The following is a 22,799-nucleotide window of genomic DNA, read 5'->3' on the forward strand; positions in this document are numbered from 1 at the left end:
AAACTTAATTCTATAATAAAAAACTAATTGTGATAGTAGAAAAAAGTTTTGGGCAAATGTGACCTAATTAGGTATATACCAAGTGCATATTGGTTATATGTAAGGTGCATGTATATGAAAAAGGAAATTATATATATATTTTTTTTTTATTGTAATTTTTTTTTCCATTAAAAATGTTATTTGGGTAATATTTTGGTGTGGGAAATACAGTTAATTTTTAATGTTATTATATGTGTAAATTGTAATGTAAAAAATATGTAGATGTAGTTTTACTATTTGGCCACCTTGAATTTTTTTTTTCCCTTCCGCTTAGCGAGAAGCACAAGGGGGATGCGGAAATGTTTACGGGCAGAAAGTCTGAAGCCTCTAGTAAGAGCGCTTCGGTTTTTCTGCTGGAGACACGGATCAGTGACCGGGAACCATGTTCCCGTTCACTGATCCCAGGGCTACTAGGGGACACCACGGGGGCGCGCCCACGACCACTATCATGAAAAATGTTAAAGTGGTTTGGAGAAGGTTGTCAGTGCACAGGACCGTGACTTCAATACACACGGAGTGCCGTAGCCCAATGAGGCAGTGCCAACATGCATATAAAAAGAGAAAAAGGTGGGCACGCACATCCAGGGCAAAAGATTTATTTTCTTCTCAGAACATGAACATTCATACACAGGCCACAGTACCATATCCAATGGAGAAGTACAAGTCATTTGGGGGGGTCGAAAGCTGTTTCACGCCAGTGTGCTGTGGCGCTTCATCAGGACTTCTCAGGACATGTTCATGTTCTGAGAAGAAAATAAATCTTTTGCATTGGACATGCGTGCCCACCTTTTTTCTTTTTATAATCATGAAAATTCAAACTTAAACAAATACAAATAGGTATGTTTGTTTCTTCAGTAAAATAAGCTATAAAGTACTTTTCTCCTATGTTACGGTCACTTACAGTAGTTAGTAAAAAATCTGTTAGAACTGACAGGTTTTTGGCTTGTCCATCTCTTCATAGGAATGCTTAGTATTTCATTTATTCTTTACAAAAGTACTCTCCGGAAAGAATCTATACAAAGATGCAGGCCACCCCCTCACCTGTTTGCACACAATTCTGGCAGTTGGGCTTAGCAACTACCGTTCACGAAGTGCTTTTGAAAATAAAGAAAACCCTGAGAATCCCCTTTGTGGACATGGGCTAGTCCAAAACCTGTCAGTTCTGCCATATTTCTACTACCTACTGTAAGTGACAGTAATATAGGAGAAAAGTAATTTATAGCACATTTTACTATGAAAGAAATATACTTGTTATGCATATTGCATTTTGAGAACCTATGCAATACAGGCAGAAAAGGGCTGAAGTGCAAGATTGCTGCATAGAAAGAGGAAATGGGTTCAATAATGAATTGAAGTGCAAACCAAGGAGGGTTTAATAGCTGGGTAGTTGCAGTGATAATAGTTAAATGCTGGATACTCAGGGGATTCGGTGTTGGAATGGCTTTGCAGACAGAAGGAGCAAAACTGGACTATTAAATTCATACAGTATTAATAAAGTTGCATTTAAAATGTAAACTGACAGCACAAAGAAATAAATGGTTATCTTATTTATAAAGATGTGATGAGTCATAGTGCTGGAGTGTTAAATGGGTGGTGAATGCTAACACTGGGGTCACAAAGATGTGTTCAGCTACCTATGGCCATGAACCCCATGACCATGAACTGACCTTTTGGTGAACCCCCAGCAGCTAATTGCGGCAGTTTCTTTTAGTTCAGAATATTACATTTTTCAAAGCCATGTGTTCCACTCAAGTCGGTGGGGGAGCTGGCAGGCAGGAAAGGCAAATTGTCCACAGAGGTATTATACATTGGAAAGCAGACATCCTATGTTCCTGTAGTAAATATTCTTACCATTGTTCCACAGGCATTGTATTTGCATACATCTTAAATCCAGCATAGAGAAGTTCCACATGCTTTGTTACATGACACAGAAGCTATTCACTTTTGCGAAGGAGGAGTGTATGGAGGAGAATCCCGACAGCTTGATGACGCATGAGGTTCTGACCCCCGGGCAGCTTATACTCATGTTCTTAAAGGTACGTTAATGGCTTGAAAGTAGGAGGACCATCAGATTGTGGTCTCTAGAGATTTTTGTTCATATGTGCAATGGTGGTTCTGTAATTTCCCAGAAAGATGATGGACTATCACTGGATAATATGTGTTGCATTCAATATATACTATTAAAAAGAACTAGAATACCTGCCTTTACACACATAAACTTTAATGACATGCCATTCTTAATCTATATGTTTTGATATGGCGTTGACCCATTCTTAACAGCGGGAACCGCTATAGCTCTTCACAAGGTTTTGTGAGGACAGGCGCTGATGCTGAATGAGAAAGCCTGGTTCGCTGTCTTTGCTCTAATACATACAAAAGGTTTTCTGTTGGGTTTAAGTCAGAGCTCTGTTAGGATAATCAAGTTTCTTCACACTCTCATCTCAATCATGTGTTTTGGACTTGGCTTTGCACAGTAGTGTGCAGTCATGTTGTTCAAATTTCTCCCACAAAGTTGGAAGCAAAATGTCTTGGAATCTTGAAGCATTCAAAGTTCCTTTCACAAGAACCAAGGAGTCGAGCCCAATCCTTAAAAAAAACAGTTCCCCCTCCACCGAACTTTACACTTGGCATAATGCTGTTAGGCAAATACCATTCTCCTGGCAGCCGCCAAACCAAGACTTATCAGTTGGATTGCCAGGCAAAGAAGCTTGATTCATCACGCCAGAGAGCACCTCTCCACTGCTTTAGGGTCTAGTGGCTTCATGCCCTACACCACTGCATCCAATGTTATACAATGCACTTAGTGGTATAATTCTTGTATACAGCTCCACGGTCATTCCATTCCATAAATCTCTCTGCAAATTGTTCATGAGCTAATTTGAAAGCAGTACATAGTTTGGGGGGTCTGTAGCTATTGACACTTTAGAAAGTTGGTGACTTCCATGCAATGTGCTCTTCAGTATCCACAGACCCTGCTCTGGTGTTTTACATGGGCTATTACTTGGCTGAGTTCCTTATAGCTTTCACTTATAATAACCACTAAGGGCGGGTTTCCACTTGAGCAGAAACCGCCGCGAATCCGCAGAGTTTCCCCGCAGGCGAATAGTGCAGGGAAACTCTGCCATAGGGTGCAATGGTAACGCCGGCTGAATCGCTACCGCTAGCGATTCGGCCGGCTTTTCTATCCGAATCGGCGCGGGAGGCTTGCGGATCCCGTAGCCGTGCATGGCACGGCTGATGGGATTTATCAACTTTCCCCGCAGACCTGGAAGAGTCGGCTCGCGTCTCGCAGACGCGCGCCGCTCTAGTGGAATCACGCCCTAACAGTTGGCCAGAATATAAGTAGAGAGTAAATTTCACCAAAGGACTTATTGCATGGATGGCATCCTGTGACAGTACCATGCTGGAATTTATTTAGCTCCTGAGTGCGGCACATTTTACAGATATTTGCAGCATTAATGTGTATGCCTAGGTGCTTTATTGTATAAATCTGTGGCCATGGAAGTGATGCCTGGTCCATGGTTTGGAGCGGAGTCCCAATACTTTTGACAATATAGTGTATGTAAACACTTTCATTTCTGTGCCTGTTGCCTATTTTTTTTTTTCAATATAACCTTTTTTTAATGCATTTAGGAGAAGATGGAATCTTGGCTTGTTTCTGCCAAACTCAACTTGGACAAGAGAGCCCAAAAACCAAATCTAATTCTGAGCACAGAATCTCTCATGAAAATCTTCAGTAATACATCTGATCTCACCAAACCCTGTGAATACCTCCTGGCTACAGGAAATCTGCGCTCTAAAACTGGTAAACTTCAAAGTTTAAACTTTAAGAAGCCTAAAGCTTCTTTTACAACAGGACCGATCTGATTCCCAATAGTTTTTTTTTGTTTTTTTTGTTTTTGATCGATTATTTACAGAAGTGATTGCAAAATGGCCGAAATCAGATCAGACCTGTCGGAAATAACTGAGTGGACCCGTCTGACGGGAAATTGTGTGGTGTGTACCAGCCATAACATCACAAGCAATCAGTCAGAAGTGGTGTATACATATCTCCCTGACTGCAAGTTATATTACAGCACATCTAGCTACCTGTTACTTCTTCTGTGAAAAAATAATCTGCCCCTTGCATTAGTGGTGATGTGTACCCTAATATAGAGTATTAAAAAAAACCGTTTTTTTTTTTGTCTTTTTTTTTTTATCGATAGTTGTCTTTTAATACTGCACTATTTTTTAAATTCAGAGGTGATTCACATTCCATGTTCTTTTATATAAATTCAGTTACAAAAGATGTAAAATATGCAAATGTCTGAGTTATGGGTGATGATCATATTTGTTTTGTTTTCTTCCAAAGGTCTCGGCATGCTTCAGGATTCAGGTCTGACGGTAGTAGCAGACAAGCTAAACTTTATCCGCTACCTTTCACATTTCCGCTGTGTGCACCGAGGTGCTGCGTTTGCCAAAATGAGGACCACCACTGTCCGTCGCCTCCTGCCAGAGTCTTGGGGCTTCCTTTGTCCAGTACACACTCCTGACGGCGAGCCCTGTGGCCTCATGAATCACATGACCGTGACCTGTGAAATTGTGACACAGACTTCCTCCAATGCAAATCTGCTTGTTTTGCTGTGCTCATTAGGTAAAGAATACTGACCTCTGTGCCAGAACAGTATCTGCTATTTTCCTCAGCTGTCAGGCTGAAAGCCTGCTAAAGAAAGTAAAGCATAACGGTGAACGGTTTCATTTTTCTGAAACGCAGTGTGTGAAGGACAGATATAAAACATGGAGTAGCTGTAAGGTAGTGATGCTATCCATCAGCAAGCACTGATATGACAAGAATGTCAGCAGGTCATTTAGTGCTGTGTTTCAGCAGTGGCCAGCATCTGTGCATAGACTGAGGTCAGTATCCTTATTTATTGGTGGGTTGAGCCGTATTTTCTTTTTAGGATTCCACAAAGCATTAAAGTACCCCCAAAGTTAAGTAGGTTTTATTCCAATTCTCTAACTACTGAAATCTTGTGTACAAAGCTTTAAAATTTACTTTGAAAGGATACTAAAATATTTACTTATTTATTTGGCCCCTGAAAAGTAGTATGCCTCAAGCTCTATTTAAATGTCCCACCAAAAGGCACTTCTATACCTCCCCTTGCGCTAATAGTTAGGCGAGATATGCTAGTTATCCCAGACAGTACCTGAAATGCCACTATTGTACACACACTAGACTATTCTTGGCTGAGGCAGCTGGCCAAAAATCTAGTGTGAGTACAGCGGCCATTATTTCCACTTTTAAAGCTGACCTGAACTCAGAACTTCCTGTCTGCTCTAAAGGATAAGTAACAACATACTAACCTTTAACCACTTAAGTACCAACCACAAGAAACGGCGGAATACCAATGAATCTCCGCACATACTCACCGCCGCACGCCATCCATGCCGCAAGCCAGGAACCCCAGCCACCCACTCTGCTGTTTCTATGAAGGCAGAGTTCCCGTGAGCCAGTCAGGAGACGCTTTCATTGGCCCCTGACCCTGCCTATCAGTGTAAGCCAATGGGAGCGGCTCACGTTGATAGGGTCAGGAGCCAATGAAATCGGTTCCTCTCCTGCTCACAGGGCTCTGCCATTATAGAGACGGTAGAGCGAGTGAGCTGTGGCAGGGAGACAGCAGCGATATCCTCAGGAGGGACGAAAGCAGCGAGAACGCGCGGCGTCGGTGTATTGAAATTTACACCCTGGCAGCCAGATAGCCATCAAACCGGCGTGGATTTCAATCACTAAGGTCCTTAACTAGTTAAAGAAAAACATTTCCTTGTTACAGCTTACAGAACTCCTGCAATAAATCTGCAGTGTCTACTTCCTGCTTTCATGAAATCAGACATATACATCCTGTTACCAATTAGCTGCTCTGCCGTGGCAGCCAGCTGGCACAGCTGCAAGATCAAATTACAACTTGTGATTAGTCACGGATGAGGGGATTGCAACTTGTGATTAGTCACCGGTGAGGGGGAATTAGAGAGGCTAAACTCTCTACTCTAAATTCATACAGGGTGCATTTCTCTATGCTTTCCTTCTGTCCTGTGCAAGCGTTCAGGTCTGCTTTTAATGCCTCAGCATGACGATCGATCTGGTGGATTGACTCGGCTGAGCCCTTTCTCTCCCGCTGTCGTGTGATGCGCCAGATTGTCATTCAAGCTGTTTTTAACATTTAACTTTGGTTATGTGTATACAGGTGTCACTCCAGTGGATGGGATTCCAGGAAAGCCTTTTGCAGACTGCTACCAGGTCATGCTGGATGGCGCCATGATCGGATGGGTCGACAAAGATTTGGCTCCAAGTCTAGTTAGCGCTTTAAGAAACTTTAAGGTATTTTTTTTATTGCTAATAATGCACTGTTGTACGGCGTATAAGTTTGCATTAGGGCCCTTTCACGCTGAAAATCACTGTTGTGGTGCGCTGCGATTTTTACTTTTCGGTTTTTTTATTTATTTTTTATTTTTATTTTTTTTAGCACAAGGTTTGCTGCCATTATGGGTGCAATCAGCGGGGGCAATTACAATTCTCCACATTTAAAAAAAAAAAAAAAAAAAGCCACGAGAAATTTTTCAAATGGGAGATTGAATAGCATCACATTTGGTATGTGTTTTGCAGTCCCCCTATTAATTTAACCCAATGGCATAATGCAGGAAAATGCAGCAGGCACTCATTTTGCAATTGGGTTAAAAACGGGTTACCACACTGTTCAGGGCACCACGATTACTATGTTAATTATAGTGCTCTTGCGAATGGCAAAACGCATGAACTTCAAAATCGCATTGAAAGCGGATCCGAGATTAAAAACTAACTATAACAAGTGCCCATATATATATATATATATATATATATAAAAAGTTTAGATAGTTTACACAGCATATCTAGATGAAAACCGCTTCAAAAGTTTGATTATTTATTCCTGTAATACAATGAGGGCAGCCATGTTCTGTTTGTCATATTGTCACAGGCTGAGGGCTGGAGATGCTATCAGCTTGCCTGTGTGTAAATACAGTCCCCTCTCCTCCTCCCCTCTGCCTCTGAAATCAATGGCTAGTAACCTCCTCCTGCCCAGACTGAGCTCCCATAAGCCCTTGCTACTGTACCAAGGTACAAAAGGAGCTGTGGGCGAGGCTTGTTTAGTTTATTGGGAATTGGAGTATTAAAACAAAACAAGAAAAGAATTTGGCTTTAGGAATGCCCTATAAACTATAGGAAAGGAACACCATTATGCAATGAGTAAAAGTTTATCTCAGATCCACTTGAAGCACATATAGTGTGAAAAGACCCTACGTGCTGAGAAAGTTTTCTGAAGTTGTACATTGAGATCCAGTTTAATCTTATCAAAGGCAATATTACAGCAACAAAAAAAATTGTAAAGTGCTTTTCTTCCATAGGGACCCACAGTGCATAAGCTTGTCTCTGATCGGTACATGGTTGCAGTCCGTAATATGTTACAATGGAAGAAGTTACGTGATAAATGTCAGACTAAATAGGTGGCTTTTCAGTTTTGATGTAGGCCTCCAGGGTTGGGGCTGTCTTGTTTGGATCTGGTAAGGCAATCTAAAAGGTAGGAGCGGCCAGTGTTGCCAACCTCTCACGTTATTTTTTACTGACAAATAGTAAAAAAAATCTTTTGTCAGTAAATTTTTGGGTGACAAAATCCCCTGCACCGCGCACTTAAAAATGGGCGTGGTCATAGGTGGATATATATATATATATATATATATATATATATATATATATATATATATATATATATATATATATATATATATATTATTTTAGTAGTGCTGTGAAAGGTCTGCAGGGCTCTGCCATAGTGTTCCCCCCTTCCCCACACATACATGTAATCTTACAGCATTTCACCAAAAATCCATGTAAAAATACAGATAATATGGCAGTGGTTCCCTAAAAATAGATGTAATCTGGCAGCAGCGATTCCCCCAAAATACACATAATCTGGCAGTAGTCCCCCAAAATACCAAAATGCACTTAATCTGACAGCAGTGGTTCCCCAAAAATTGGTAGCCCCAGGTCTATAGGTGTCCCCAGAATAGGTGGCCAGTGGTATATGTGCCCAGTATATGTAGGCAGGGGTATATGTCCCCAGTATATGTAGCCAGGGGTATATGTGCCCAGTATATGTAGCCAGGGGTATATGTGCCCAGTATATGTAGCCAGGGGTATATGTAGCCAAGGGTATATGTAGCCAAGGGTATATGTCCCCAGTATATGTAGCCAGGGCTATATGTGCCCAGTATATGTAGCCAGGGGTATATGTGCCCAATATATGTAGCCAGGGGTATATGTAGCCAAGGGTATATCTCCCCAGTATATGTAGCCAGGGGTATATGTGCCCAGTATATGTAGCCAGGGGTATATGTGCCCAGTATATGTAGCCAGGGGTATATGTGCCCAGTATATGTAGCCAGGGGTATATGTGCCCAGTATATGTAGCCAGGGGTATATGTGCCCAGTATATGTAGCCAGGGGTATATGTGCCAAGTATATGTAGCCAGGGGTATATGTGCCCAGTATATGTAGCCAGGGGTATATGTGCCCAGTATATGTAGCCAGGGGTATATGTGCCCAGTATATGTAGCCAGGGGTATATGTCCCCAGTATATGTAGCCAGGGGTATATGTAGCCAGGGGTATATGTGCCCAGTATATGTAGCCAGGGGTATATGTGCCCAGTATATGTAGCCAGGGGTATATGTCCCCAGTATATGTAGCCAGGGGTATATGTTCCCAGTATATGTAGCCAGGGGTATATATGCCCAGTATATGTAGCCAGGGGTATATGTTCCCAGTATATGTAGCCAGGGGTATATATGCCCAGTATATGTAGCCAGGGGTATATGTGCCCAGTATATGTAGCCAGGGGTATATGTGCCCAGTATATGTAGCCAGGGGTATATGTGCCCAGTATATGTAGCCAGGGGTATATGTGCCCAGTATATGTAGCCAGGGGTATATGTTTCCAGTATATGTAGTCGGGGGAATATGTGCCCAGTATATGTATCCAGAGGTATATGTCCCCAGTATATGTAGTCGGGGGAATATGTGCCCAGTATATGTATCCAGAGGTATATGTCCCCAGTATATGTAGCCAGGGGTATATGTGCCCAGTATATGTAGCCAGGGGTATATGTCCCCAGTATATGTAGCCAGGGGTATATGTTCCCAGTATATGTAGCCAGGGGTATATATGCCCAGTATATGTAGCCAGGGGTATATGTGCCCAGTATATGTAGCCAGGGGTATATGTGCCCAGTATATGTAGCCAGGGGTATATGTGCCCAGTATATGTAGCCAGGGGTATATGTGCCCAGTATATGTAGCCAGGGGTATATGTTTCCAGTATATGTAGTCGGGGGAATATGTGCCCAGTATATGTATCCAGAGGTATATGTCCCCAGTATATGTAGGCAGGTGTATATGGTGCACAGTATATGTAAGCAGGGGTATATGTCACCAAAATAGGTAGCCAGGTCCCCCCCCCCCCCAGCAGGAGGGGAGCAGCGCAGAGAAGAGGGAGAGCTGTGGGGAAGGGGGGACATCTTGCCCCCCCCCCCCCTTCCCTCACCTTGGGGCTCCCCGTCACTCGCTCTTCCCTCCAGAACGAAGTGTGGTGCGGTGGCTGGCAGCGGGCGGAACTTACCTTCGTCTCATTGCAGGCGCGGGATGGATTTGCCGTTAGTCTGGTCCAGAGCAGCGGCACCAGAACTTCCGGCGCTAGGAGCGAGACAGAGATAAGTTCCGCCCACTGCCAAACGCTGCACCACACTTCGTTCTGGAGGGGAGAGCGAGCGAGGGAGGGAGAGCTCTAAGGTGAGGGAAGGGGGGGGAGACGTCCGCCGTTCCCCACTGCTGATCCCACAGCTCTCCCTTTTCTTTGCGCTGCTTCCCTCCTTGCTCACAGGGCAAGATTGGCCGCCCTTACGGATGCTGCTGAATTCCTTACGGAATTCACGGGCAGCTAAAATTGTAACAATTTACGGAATGCCCGTAAATTTACGAGCCAGTTGGCAACACTGGGAGCGGCATGACAGTAGGCTCTAAAGTCAAAGGTTTTGAGTTGGATTCTAGGGTTGGTCAAGGGTTGTTGACTAAAGTGGATGGTATAGTATTTTTATATGCTTATTTCATTGCATGATCAAATATTTCCAGAGCTGAAGGATGTGATGCTATGCCGACCTCGTGATATTGTCTTCTGTTACAGGTAACGCAGGAAAAGCGCATTCCACCCTGGACGGAAATAGTGCTGATTCCAATGATTGGGAAAGCCAGTTTATATCCTGGACTATACATCTTTACCACTCCCTGCAGGATGGTTCGTCCTGTCAGAAATCTGGCTATTGGGAAAGAGGAGCTGATAGGCACTTTAGAGCAGGTATGCACAGATGCTGATAGTGTGTTAGTTTTGTGCCTTTATTGTTTCCTGATATAGTGATTTCCCCAGAAAGGGGTGAGTTGCATTTGGTGCTTACATGTTGTGTTTTTCTGTGTCAGATCCTGAACCCTGTTACTAAGTGGCTTACATGCTTGTCTTGCGACACTAGTGTCTCAGGTTCCATTCCCAGTCAGCACACTACCTCTGTGGAGGTTGTATGTTCTCTGAGAACTCCATATTCCTCCTTTATTCTAAAACCATGCCAGCCGGTCTTCCTGGATTCTCCTCACATTGCCCCTAGACTTTAGTAGAGCATATCAAGAGATATGGTGCAAAAATCTTTATTTATAATACTGTTATAGCTGTTGTATGGATATGGTTACAGATCACATGAAAAATAGATGTTAATGGGGCCCTCTAACCTATAAACCCTCCAGACATGCAGGGAACATTATATACGACCCTGCTTCCAGCACTGAGTCAGACCTGCTCTCCTCTCTTCATGGCCTGGTGGGTAACATCATGGCTTCATACACCTTCCAGTTCTCCTGTCACATGTAGACCTGGGAGCCGTATGGAGCTATACAGCTGCACACCGACCTGTGAAGAGAGGACATCAGATATAACCAGCACGGGAAGCAGGCTGAGGTATGGGGCTCCCTGTGCTACTCTGCATGTCTAGAGGGCTCAAAGGAAGGAAGGGGGCCTGTCCAAAGTTTTGAGTGAGGGGCAGTTGTTTGTAGCTATGCCCATCAATATGGGGTCATCTGGAAAGCAACAGCTGTTTTCAATTAACTGATTTAGAAAACCTTTTATTATATGTAAGACGCACTGTACAGTATCTTCTGATGATTCATTCCTTCACATAACCACCTCCTTTAAGTGTTTGTCATGTCTTTTACAAGGTTTTCATTTACTTTTGTATGGTTCTGATAGAGTTCTGTATAATGCCTGAAGAAGAAACTTAACGTTTCAAAAGCTTACAATAAGCCATGTACAGTTAGTCATTAAAGGAATCACCGGACTCCGTGTTTGTTGGTTTGATGTCTGTATTTTTGCTTCATGACCAACATCGAACCATACTTCACTTACTTCAAATGGAGCAGTGATTATTCATATTTTTTTTAATTCTTAGTATTACTACTGATATTATTGCCACCAATCTGGTAAACTGCAAATTCATGTGATACCTGTCTCTTCCGGGCTCTTCTAGGTCTTCTTGAACATCGCAATATATGAAGGTGACATTGTCCCCGGAGTCAGCACTCACCAGGAGCTTTTTCCACACAGTCTTATGAGTGTGGTAGCCAATTTCATCCCCTTCTCTGACCACAACCAAAGTCCCAGGAACATGTACCAGTGCCAGATGGGTGAGGCTGCAACATCTGTAGTATCTTCTCTTGTGTGTGGTTTTTTTTTTTTCTTAACATTTCAACGGCTCTACCCTCGTAATAGAGGTATTTAATAACCTGTTGGCTTCTTATCAGGGCTGTGGAGTCGGTACAAAAATCTTCCGACTCTGACTCCTCAGTTTATGAAACTCCGACTCAGGGTAACCAAAATGGCTCTGACTCCGACTCCTTAGTCTAATATTTAACAGGGCTGTGGATTTTATAAAAAAAATCACCCGACTCCGACTCCTCAGTTTATGAAACCACGACTCCAACTCCGGGTGCCCAAAATTGCCCCGACTCCTCGACTCCAACTCCGACTTCACAGCCCTGCTTCTTATATTTCAGGGCTGTTTCACACCAAAAGGGCTTTCTTGGCCTTGAACCCACTAGCAATGCTTTTCTGAGCACTTGTGATTTGAAAAGCTATTGCATGCAAAGCACAATATGACTTTTGGCTTTGTTTTCCCACTGTGTCCCTGTGCACTCAGCTTGGCATCCTCAGCTGCAGGGAATATAATGGCAACACATAGTATGTCTTCTCAATGCAGCATTACTGTAAAATCTTCATGCAATTTGCCTATTGATTGAAGGTTATTGGGGAGTTTTACTTGCTTGCTGCATCATATTTTCAAGAGTATTTCCTGTACAGATTTGAAGAGCTGAAGGTGTAACTCTGCATTCACAAACAACAAAACATTCCTTACCAGATCAGTTAAATACCTCGGAAATCAATCAGGCAGTCATTTTATCATTTGGGAATGTCATTTTTTTCTTCATACTGAGGCTTCCGTCTGGAGTGGTGGACAATCAGCGTTTGCATAGGTTTTGTATTGCATGGAGCAGTATAGAGCTAGCTGCAGCAGGGTTAGATAAATATTGCGTCATACAGTATGTCTGCTATAAAGAGTATGACGATCTCCAGGTAAGCATTAAGTATCAGCAAGAGATATTCTTTACCTGACCGGAGGCCACAGCTGTCAAAGTGAGTTTTATAGCCTATGTAGGCTATAGACGCAAGGGCAGTGTTATAATGGCTTTATTATTTTTTATTTTTTTTAAGATTGATACAAGTTTTATCACTACATTATCAACAGTGGAGTTATGCTTTGAAACTACATAAAAAATGCACTAAGGTAGTGCTGACTAGCTCAGCACTAGTCTGCTAAGTCTAGCCCTCTGCAACTTTTGTTTTCCATAAGTATTGGAGGGAGCCCTTATCTTTACCTTAAAAAGTATCTAACTTATAAATGACTGTTTGCTTTAAACCTAATAAGTTGCCAAGGTCTATTAAATGACACGGAATAAAGCATAATTCTCTCACCTCCAGGGTCCGTATTCCACGTATGGTCGTGAAATCCCCACCCCCTGTCTGAAATCTTGCCGTGCATTTTTTTCCCTACCAGTGGTGCAAAGCATGCTGGTGGATTGATGTCATGACTCTGCCCCCATGTCCTGCTCCCAGCCAACACCCACTGTGATCTAATCTAGGTAGGCAGACATCTGAAATAAAAATTATAGCGGACATAAGACAGGCTGTAGCTGTTCTGCTGTGTCTCCAATCTCCTATACACTGGGAAAAGAGATCTAATTTGATCCAGGCAGGCATAGAGCAGGGGAGGACACCAGGCTGGAGGGGAGGACTCAATGCTGAGGGTGTACTTGCAAGGCTTCAGCATGATGAACAAGATGGAGGTGCTACTTCAGATAGAAGTGTGAGTCTGTTCCATTCACTATGATGTACAAGGTGTAAACTTTATATGTTCATCAAACGGTACACAGTGCACAGACTACAAATATGGATTGCCATAACCTTTTTTTTTTTTTTTTTTTTTTTTTTTTTTTAAGTAGTCTTTTTCCCTCCTCCTTTTAAATTTTAAATACACTTTAAACTGTCTCTGTAGTAAAATATGTATGCTGCCATATTTTCTTTCCTTTTAAGCAATGCCAATTGCCTGGATGTCCTGCTCATTTTTCTGGTTTCAGTAGTGTCTGCATCATACACTTCAAACAAGCAAGCATGCAGGTAGTTTGGTCAAACTTTTTTTTTTCAAAGCACTTGATCTAGATCCTTGCTCTGGGTCTGTATGAAGTGTTGGATGCAGATGATAAGCAAGACTGCCATGCAATATGCATTAAATAAACAAACCGCCATGATTGATGCAACTTCGGCAGCATAATGACTTTCTATAATAAAACCCCTATAGGCATGAGTTAGTTAAAAGCACTGCTTATAGTGTCAAAAATTGGTCTAATTATAGACTGCCACCATTTAGTGGTTATAATCATTAATATAAATTAAATACAAATTAACACCGCTATCTAGTCATGGTTTTTCAAGATAAATAACAGTTAAAAAATGCAAAGGACATACAATTACATGAATCTATATAAATATTTAAAATACATTCAAATTAACATATTAAATCACATACCTAGGAATTATGTAATTGTATGTTAGTCCTTTTGGAAAACAAAATTTTGTTTGCAATAATTCAAGTTGGAGTTAGCTCTGAGATTTCTCCCAGTGCATCACTGCTGAAGATGCAAATCATCCTTTGTTGTCCCTGTGAGCTAAACACACCTCTAGATCCGCTGGAATGCAGTGATGTCAGTTTGTTAATACTACAGAGCCACACTAATCAAGCAGGTATACAGACTGTTTCGAATTGGTCCTCATCAGTGCATGGCATGGATTAATGTGGCTCTATGGAGTGACGTATGACTTGAAACACCCAGAGTTACAGACTACCCAGCAAGCTCATGGTGAACCAGAACTTATTGGAGTGTGTAAGGTAGTACAGTGGACCAAAAACCCCTCTTAACAAACTGACACATTATTGCATTCCAGCGGATCTGGAGGTGTGTTTAGCTCACAGGGACAACAACGGATGATTTGCGCATTTCAGCAGTGATGCACTGGGAGAAATCTCGGAGCAAACTCCAACCGAATTACTGCAAATACTTTCGGTTTTAAGAATGCAAACTTTTTCCAAAAGTTTTCCATAGCATTTTAGTAAGAGGGCTTTTTGGTCCATTGTAGCCCCTTACACACTCCAATGAGTTCTGGTTCACCATGAGCTTGCTATTTAGTCTGTAACTGTATGTTAGGTCTTTAAATGGTTTTAACTGTTATTTTGAAAAACTACCACTAGATGGTAGTGTGAGGATACTGTTTGTTCAGCAATATGCATTGCTTGAAAGGAGATGCTGGTAGCTTCCAATTTCCTTTTCACTGCAGGTTTTTTTAACCCTAAAGCAGCCCATACACTCAGCCGATTTTCTGGCCGACCGATCGATCCCGATCGATCGATCGATTGCAAATCGGTTGGCCAATCGACCGATCGATGGCCGATTTCGATCGATTTCGATGGATTTCCATCGAACTTGCAGGGTGGAAAATTTAGGTCGATCTGATGAGATTGCTTATCAGTTTGCATTGGCCTTAATGGAAATCTGATGGCAAAAAAATGCCATCAGATCGAATTTCAATAGATTTCAAACTGAAATCTATTGGAATTCTATCCTGGTAGAAAATGTTCTAAAAACGCATCAGATAGATCATCAGATGCATTTCTTATCTATCTGCTGCCAATCTGACGAGTGTATGGGCACCTTTACACTTGCAAACAAAAATGCCGAATACTTTTCAGCTAAATGTATATACTTTACAAACTAGCTTTCCTTAATTGTAGTTTTATTACAAAACATTGCACTTGTATACTTTTGCAGCTTATACAGATTATGAGTATAGTCTTGTCATTGCTCACTTATGTTACCGATCCCCTCCTGTATGGCATTCCCTGAAAGTCAGTTCACATTATTCATATGTTGATTATGTGGGATATATGAAAGACTGTTGCTTTTTACAGATGCAGAATAAGTAAATGTAGTATGTAGGGCAGCACAATTGGCTTAGTGGATGGCACTCTTGCCTTGTAGCGGTGGGTCCCTGGTTCAAAATCTAAGCCAGGGCACTACCTGCACAGAGCTCTTATGTTCTCTCCGTGTCTGTGTGGGTTTCCTCTGGGCAGTCTGGTTTCCTCCCACATTCCAAAAATGTACAGATACACTAAGTGGTTTACCCCTAAAATTGGCCTTAGACCACAGGTGTTGAACTCCAGGACTGGAGGGCCAGATCCATGCCAGTGTTTAGGATGGACCAAGAAAGAGAGGCATGTGTTCTACCTGATGGACCACACCATTCCTGATTCTGACCCATCAATTAATTTGAGTTGTGTCAAAAATGTGTGAGGACCTCGACCGTTGAGGGACCGGTTCGACATCCCTGCCTTAGACTATGTGACTGTGGCAGGGATAAGAATGTAAGCCCTTCTATGGAACAGTTAACACTATACAAATACTAAATATTATGTAGTCAGACCTCTTTAATAGATTATCACATTTGCGTGCCTAAAAAAAGTTCTCTCTCTTCTGATGGTGGAAATGGGAGTCTCTCTTGTTCCTATTAGGAGGTTACATGGTGCTCTAAGGCCTAAATAGAGGACTGCTGTGGCCAAGCCTGACTCTCTTTTTGTTTAGAAATCCTTTGTTCCTACACAGGAAAACGATGCACAGTGTTTAACTAGATTTTGATTGTTTGTTTTTTTCAGGTAAACAGACTATGGGCTTTCCCCTGATGACCTATCAGGATCGCTCTGACAACAAGCTGTATCGTCTCCAGACCCCACAGAGCCCGCTGGTGCGTCCCACCATGTACGATTACTTTGATATGGATAATTATCCAGTTGGCACAAATGCCATAGTTGCTGTCATATCATACACTGGATATGATATGGAGGATGCCATGGTAAGTTATTTTATAGAAATCAGCAGGAGCAACTGTGTGCAAGAGTCCATAAATATGAAAATAAAAAAACAGTGCTCACTTTTGCATAAAATTGAGAAACACTTTATTTGCTAAAAGATAGAGACCAGGGTCGCTTCCTGAGCACCGCACCCTAAACACCTGAATCAGTGGGACCCCAAGACCGTGGTGTGAAAGCCCTAACAAATTGTACCAGCCAACAGACATATTGCCGTTCACACTATCCGGCAAAGTCCTGAACACGCTGAGCCCATGCTTTAAAGTGTACACAAGGCAATATGTGACATGATGAAATAAATACACTTGTATGTACAGTTCAAAACAACCAGGCTGTTTTACTTGTCTGAAAGAGTTAATTTCTATGCATGAAAGTGACAGCTTCTATATAGTAAACACCACTGATAAGCAAATTACATCCATAAAAGTTTTCCTGGCAGAATAAAACGGAGGACAGGGAGAGACAAGATATGTGAACTATTGACCTTTGTCTAACTCTGGGACACTTACCGTAATAGGCTGCCACTCATTACAGACAGTAAAACATTCAAACTACGTTGTCAATTTTATATATAAAAGAAAACCATGGCATACTTTAAAAAGTCATTTTTAGGAGTAGGAGGATAAATATAATTGTTTATCTCATCAGTTTGTTTTCACCTTGGGCTCATTTTAAAGGGAACCTAAACTGAGAAGGATATGGATATTTCATTTTAAAATAATACCAGTTGCCTGACTCTCCTGCTGATCCTGTGTCTCTAGTACAGGCTTTCTCAACCGGGGTTCCCTGGAACCCCAGGGTTCCTTGAGGACTCTGCAGGGGTTCCTTGGCATTTTATTCCATCGTGGCGAAAGTATAATAGAGCACACTATAATAGGTGGTACTGTAACAAGAAGCACTAAATTGGGGGGTCAGGAGACAGTATAATGAGTGGCAGTGTAATAGGGGGTAGTGAAATTAGCAGCCTAATCTACTTAAAGACCATGCCTCCTGAAAAATAAATATAGGGGTTCCTCGAGACCAAAAAATTGTTTGCAGGGGTTCCTTGAGATCCAAAAGTTATTTACAGGGTTCCTCCCAGGTAAAAAGGTTGAGAAAGGCTGCTCTAGTACTTTCAGCCACAGCCCCTCAACAAGCATGCAGGTCAGGTGTTCTGACTGAAGCCAGACTGGATTTGCCACATGCTTGCTTCAGGTGTGTGATTCAAATACTACTGCAGCCAAAGAGCTCTGCAGGACTGCCAAGAAACTGCTATTGTTTAAAAGGAAACGTCCATATCTCTCTCAGTTTAGGTTCCCTTTTAAAGGGACGATCCGGGGGGGGGTGTTAAAAAAATGATCTACTTGCCTGGGGCTTCCTCCAGCCCCTACTGCAGCAATAACTGCACCTGCACAGAACACTCCAGACCATGTGAGAGCGATCGCAAATGGCGCTCGCGCAAGCCCAGCAGATGCCGATTTGGCGAGGTCAGCATATGTAACGGAGGGGACCCCAGGCTGGGAGCGGAGCCGCGGCGAGGGCTCAGGATGGCTTCCAGGGGCTGGAGGAAGCCCCAGGTAAGTAGATATTCTTTTTTTTCTTTTAATTCTGCTCAGACCTTCCCTTTAAAGCAACCCTGAAGTGGGTTAAAAAGTTAACTACTTAAAGAGGAGCTGTCAGCCATACTATCTCAGAAAAAACACACATATATAAGTAGCTAAATACTTTCTCTACTTTCATAACCTATGTATTGCACTGTCCACGTTTTGATTTTAGGGATTTTTCTACAGTAAAAAAAGAGAAATTCCTTCTTAGCATTTCCCATTTTAAGTGTGGCTATATTGAAGCCAATCGTGATGTAATATCCACCCTTAGTCTCCTCTGCCTGATTTGCCCGCACTTCACTATAGAAAGTGCATTGTCTTAACATGAGAAACATTGGCCAATCAGAGAGGAACAGAGGTGTGGGAGGGGAAAACAGGAGGGAAAGAGGTTTCATCCAATCAGGCTGCATTAGTTAAGTCTGAGGGGAAGTAGAGAAGCAGAAAAGGACAACCCAGCATGCTCTGCAACTTCCTTTTTGTGTACCAAATTTTGTTTGTACCAAATAAGGGTCAGGTAAACTGGGGAATGATCATTTATCAACAAGAAAAGTAATAGAGATTTTAACTTTTGGATTGCCTGGTTAGCATCCTTATTGCTTGTTTACCAGATACAAATTAAGAATAGATTTTTGATTTTATGCCCAACAGTTACTCTTTAAAGGACTTCCGAGGCCAAAACTAAGAAAATTACACTTTACCTTTTTCTTAGCCGGATCCACAGAGGACTCCCTGCGCGTCCTCCGCTCCGTTCTGCCGTCAGTGTCGGCCTTTTCGTTCCCCCAGGGCAAGCCCCGACCCCACCGAACGGGTCGCATCGATGCCACCCCTAAGATGGCCGCCGCCTTGATCCGCGGCTGCGCAGTACGCTTTGCCGCGATTGCGACTGCGCAGCCTTTAGCCCGTCTCCCGCCGCACGCTTCAGGAGGATGCCGGGACCCATACGCGGCGAGAGGCGGGCTAAAGGCTGCGCAGTCGCAATCGCGGCAAAGCGTACTGCGCAGCCGCGGATCAAGGCGGCGGCCATCTTAGGGGTGGCATCGATGCGACCCGTTCGGTGGGGTCGGGGCTTGCCCTGGGGTAACGAAAAGGCCGACACTGACGGCAGAACGGAGCGGAGGACGCGCAGGGCGTCCTCCGTGGATTCGGCTAAGAAAAAGGTACAGTGTAATTTTCTTAGTTTTGGCCTCGGAAGTCCTTTAAGGACCAAGATAGTTGAAATCTGCCCTGTTGGGCTATCTGGCTGCCAGGGCATAGATTTCAACTCACCGCCACTGCGCACATTCACATCTTTTTCGTTGCTCCTGCCGATCTCGTCGCTGAATCCCCGCCGTCTCCCGCCGCAGCTCACTTGCTCTGCCTGTCTCTATGATGGCAGAGCCCTGTGAGCCGGTCAGGAGCCGATTTCATTGGCTCCTGGCCCTTCCTTTCAATGTAAGCAGCTTACATTGAAAGACAGGGTCAGGAGCCAATGAATGCTGCTCCTGACCGGCTCACAGGAACTCTGCCTTCATAGAGACGGCAGAGTTGGTCGCCCAGTTTCCCGACGTGCAGCGGTGACGGCGGCCACATGCGATGATTCCTCCAATTTCTGCTTTTTCTGTATCAGCGGTCTCTGGCACTTAAGGGGCTGCTGGTACTTGAGTGGTTCAAAACTTGGGCTCTGGATCCCATAGAGCCTTCCCAGTTCTCTTTGTGCCCTCGTTCCACTGCTGTCCCCCTGTTGAAATTATTCGACCTGCAGTGTGCATAAAGCTTCAGTGCAAACCTTGGAAGCACTCCCGTCCCAGAGTTTGTCAGAAGATGAGCGTATCTGAACTGCGCACACAAGTCTGAGCTTATGCATGAATAGTATAGATGGGCTGGTCTTCTAAAGCACTCCGGGGCGCAAGTGATCCTGATGCGTTCCGAGGATTTCTGGAGGTGCACGATTTCAACGAGGGACAGCGGTTGACCAGGATGGCTCTATGCAATGCAGAGCCTTCCCTTTCCATAGCTGAGTATATAACTCTTGTTTTAACACAGGGGTAGGAGGTATGTACATACATTACACAGCATTGTGAGACAAAAGGGGAAGAGAGCCCTGGCCAAAAGGCCTTACAGTCTAAAGGTTTAAGGTATAGCACAATAGGTAAAGGGAAGCTGTGAGTGGAGTGGTAGTAATGGTGGTCAGTGGGCGGGGTCCCAGGTAGGAGAGTATGCTTGCCTGAAGAGGTGAGTTTTCAGATTGAGCCTAAAAATAGTAAGTGTGGGTGAGTGGCAGATGTGTTGAGGGAGAGTGTTCCAGAGGAGGGTAGAGGATCGAGAGCTTTAAATATACATGACCTCTTTAACAGCCTTGCCTATAAACAGTGCCAGGTCTTGCAGCCTGGAATCCTACATTACACAATACGTTATGCTTCTGTAAGCCCACACACACACTTTTTATATTCAATGCATCTTTGCTGCAGAGCTATGTGTCATGTTGTCTAGTGGAAAATACTGCACAATGTCACTATGTGAAGAAAAGGTATGAACTCCTCTTCCTGCATGCATACAGTGTGCAATACATCATTTAAGATCTGTAGATGTGCTATATGAATCAGCCACCCCCCACCCCTTCTTTTTTCTCAATTATTAAATTATGCTGCATAGCAATGTCCATTCAGACATCATTTAAAATGCAAAAAAGCCCTCTTCTTAGTTTTAGAAATGCTGTAAAAATGATGCATGAATGACATTTTGAAAGCCGTGGAATAGAAATGCTGATATTGCACTCTACTCTGTGCCTTAACCTGTTTGGCATTATGATTCTTCCCAGATTTGACTGTCTAAAAGTGGTAAAATGTTGAAAGAATCTGATATTTAGGTAGCTCTTCTGTTTAGGTAGCCAGAAAGTGCTCCTCCCCTGTTATAGGTGGCCAGAGGGCCCCACCACTGCAGGTAGCCAGAGTGTGCCCCTTCACAGACTTCTTAATAACTTGCCAGAGCGTGGCCATCCCTTCCCCATTCAGTATAGGTCGCCTGAGTCGTCCCCCCCCCCCCCCCCCTGCATACCCTATGCAGAGAGCAAAGCCTAGATCACTCAACTCTACGATATCCAGGCACATACTGCAAGTCTTCCTCAGTGGGGGGTCGCTCTAACTCTATGCTGAGACTGCCCTCGGTCATCATGTGACAGACCACAATCTCAGCATAGAGATGGGGAGCCTCAGATGACACAGAAGACTGAGTGCTGTGGCTGGATCCCGGGGAGGTAACTGATCTTAAAGCTCCGCTGCGTACTCTGTATACAGCTCTCCTAGCGGTCTCCATGGGTAGCTTGGGTGCACCGCTATTTGCAGTGAGGCGTAACCCCGAGCTACACTCAGGAATACTGCCAAGAGGGTTAAAGTAAAACTGTGATAAAAAAAACATATAAATGTTAGATACTCACCAAAGTGAATGGTCTAGCGGCTTTGCATGTCCGCCTCAGCCCCACCACAGCAGGGACCCTCTTCTATGTGGCTGCACTCCCATCTGCATACAAGAGAGGCTGTACTTTGCATCAGCCAGTACGGCCTGTGCAGTAGCACAAAGCCACTCCTACGTGGATGATAAAGCTGTGCACGAGTGCCTCTGTTCCACTGCAATATATGACCCAACCATTTCCTGTGGACCGTACTCGGCACAGCACAGTATGGCCATGGCTGTACACAGACTGGAGCATTGTACATGCCACAGGAAATGGTTGGGTCATATATTGTCTACTTTTTTTCAGAAGTGAACATGCATGTACATCATTTTGGAAACTATCTTCAGACAGAGATCAATGTATATACTCACTGTCTCCATTATTGAACACAAATACATTGGATGTCTCCAATATTTTCAGTATCAAATTGAAATGCATTTTGTATTTTCAGATCTTAAACAAGTCATCTTGGGAGAGAGGATTTGCCCATGGCAGTGTTTACAAGACTGAACACGTAGACCTTAGTACAAAAATTAAAGATGGGGAGGACAATTTAGTGTTTGGGATTAAACCAGATGATGAACGGGTGAATGGAAAACTGGATGAGGACGGTCTACCACCAGTGGGCGCTGTTCTGCAGTTTGGTGATCCATTCTATGGCTACATTAATCAAAGCACCGGAGAAAACTTTGTGGTGTTTTACAAGTAAGAACTAGCTAAATTCAACTGTGCACTCTTGTTGTATTTGGGTTTAAAGGAGTCATCAGGGAAAAATGAGCTTTACTCACCTGGGGCTTTCTCCAGCCCCTTGCAGCCGACTGTGCCACGTCGACCTCTCCGACGCCGTGCCGGGCTCCCCGCGCGATGCAGAGGACGACCTCGAGGTCATCCATACTGCGCCTGCCTGAAGCACCGCTGTCAATCATGGCCACGTTGTCCACAATGCACTGCGCAGGCCGTGGACAACGTTGCCATGATTGACAGCGGCGCTTCACTCAGCGTCCTCTGCACGGAACGGGGAGCCCGGGGCGGCGGCGGAGAGCAGATCGGTCGGCGTGGGACAGTCTGCTGCAAGAGACTGGAGAAAGCCCCATGTGAGTAAAGCTCATTTTT

At 43.6% G+C, this 22,799-nt stretch overlaps 1 protein-coding gene across 1 annotated transcript in view; it reads left to right on the top strand.

Annotated features, from left to right (window-relative positions):
* The window catches only part of POLR1B (RNA polymerase I subunit B), a 50,863-nt gene that overhangs the window by 20,898 nt on the left and 7,166 nt on the right, over window positions 1–22,799 (top strand). The window contains exons 7-14 of the mRNA XM_068232296.1: window positions 1,904–2,075; window positions 3,673–3,844; window positions 4,391–4,672; window positions 6,261–6,394; window positions 10,286–10,456; window positions 11,670–11,826; window positions 16,461–16,657; window positions 22,138–22,391. Coding sequence (XP_068088397.1) covers window positions 1,904–2,075; window positions 3,673–3,844; window positions 4,391–4,672; window positions 6,261–6,394; window positions 10,286–10,456; window positions 11,670–11,826; window positions 16,461–16,657; window positions 22,138–22,391 — 1,539 coding nt within the window. The remainder of the gene's footprint in view (window positions 1–1,903; window positions 2,076–3,672; window positions 3,845–4,390; window positions 4,673–6,260; window positions 6,395–10,285; window positions 10,457–11,669; window positions 11,827–16,460; window positions 16,658–22,137; window positions 22,392–22,799) is intronic.

This window comes from Hyperolius riggenbachi, chromosome 4 (assembly GCF_040937935.1).
Source record: "Hyperolius riggenbachi isolate aHypRig1 chromosome 4, aHypRig1.pri, whole genome shotgun sequence".
Lineage (NCBI taxonomy): Eukaryota > Metazoa > Chordata > Amphibia > Anura > Hyperoliidae > Hyperolius > Hyperolius riggenbachi.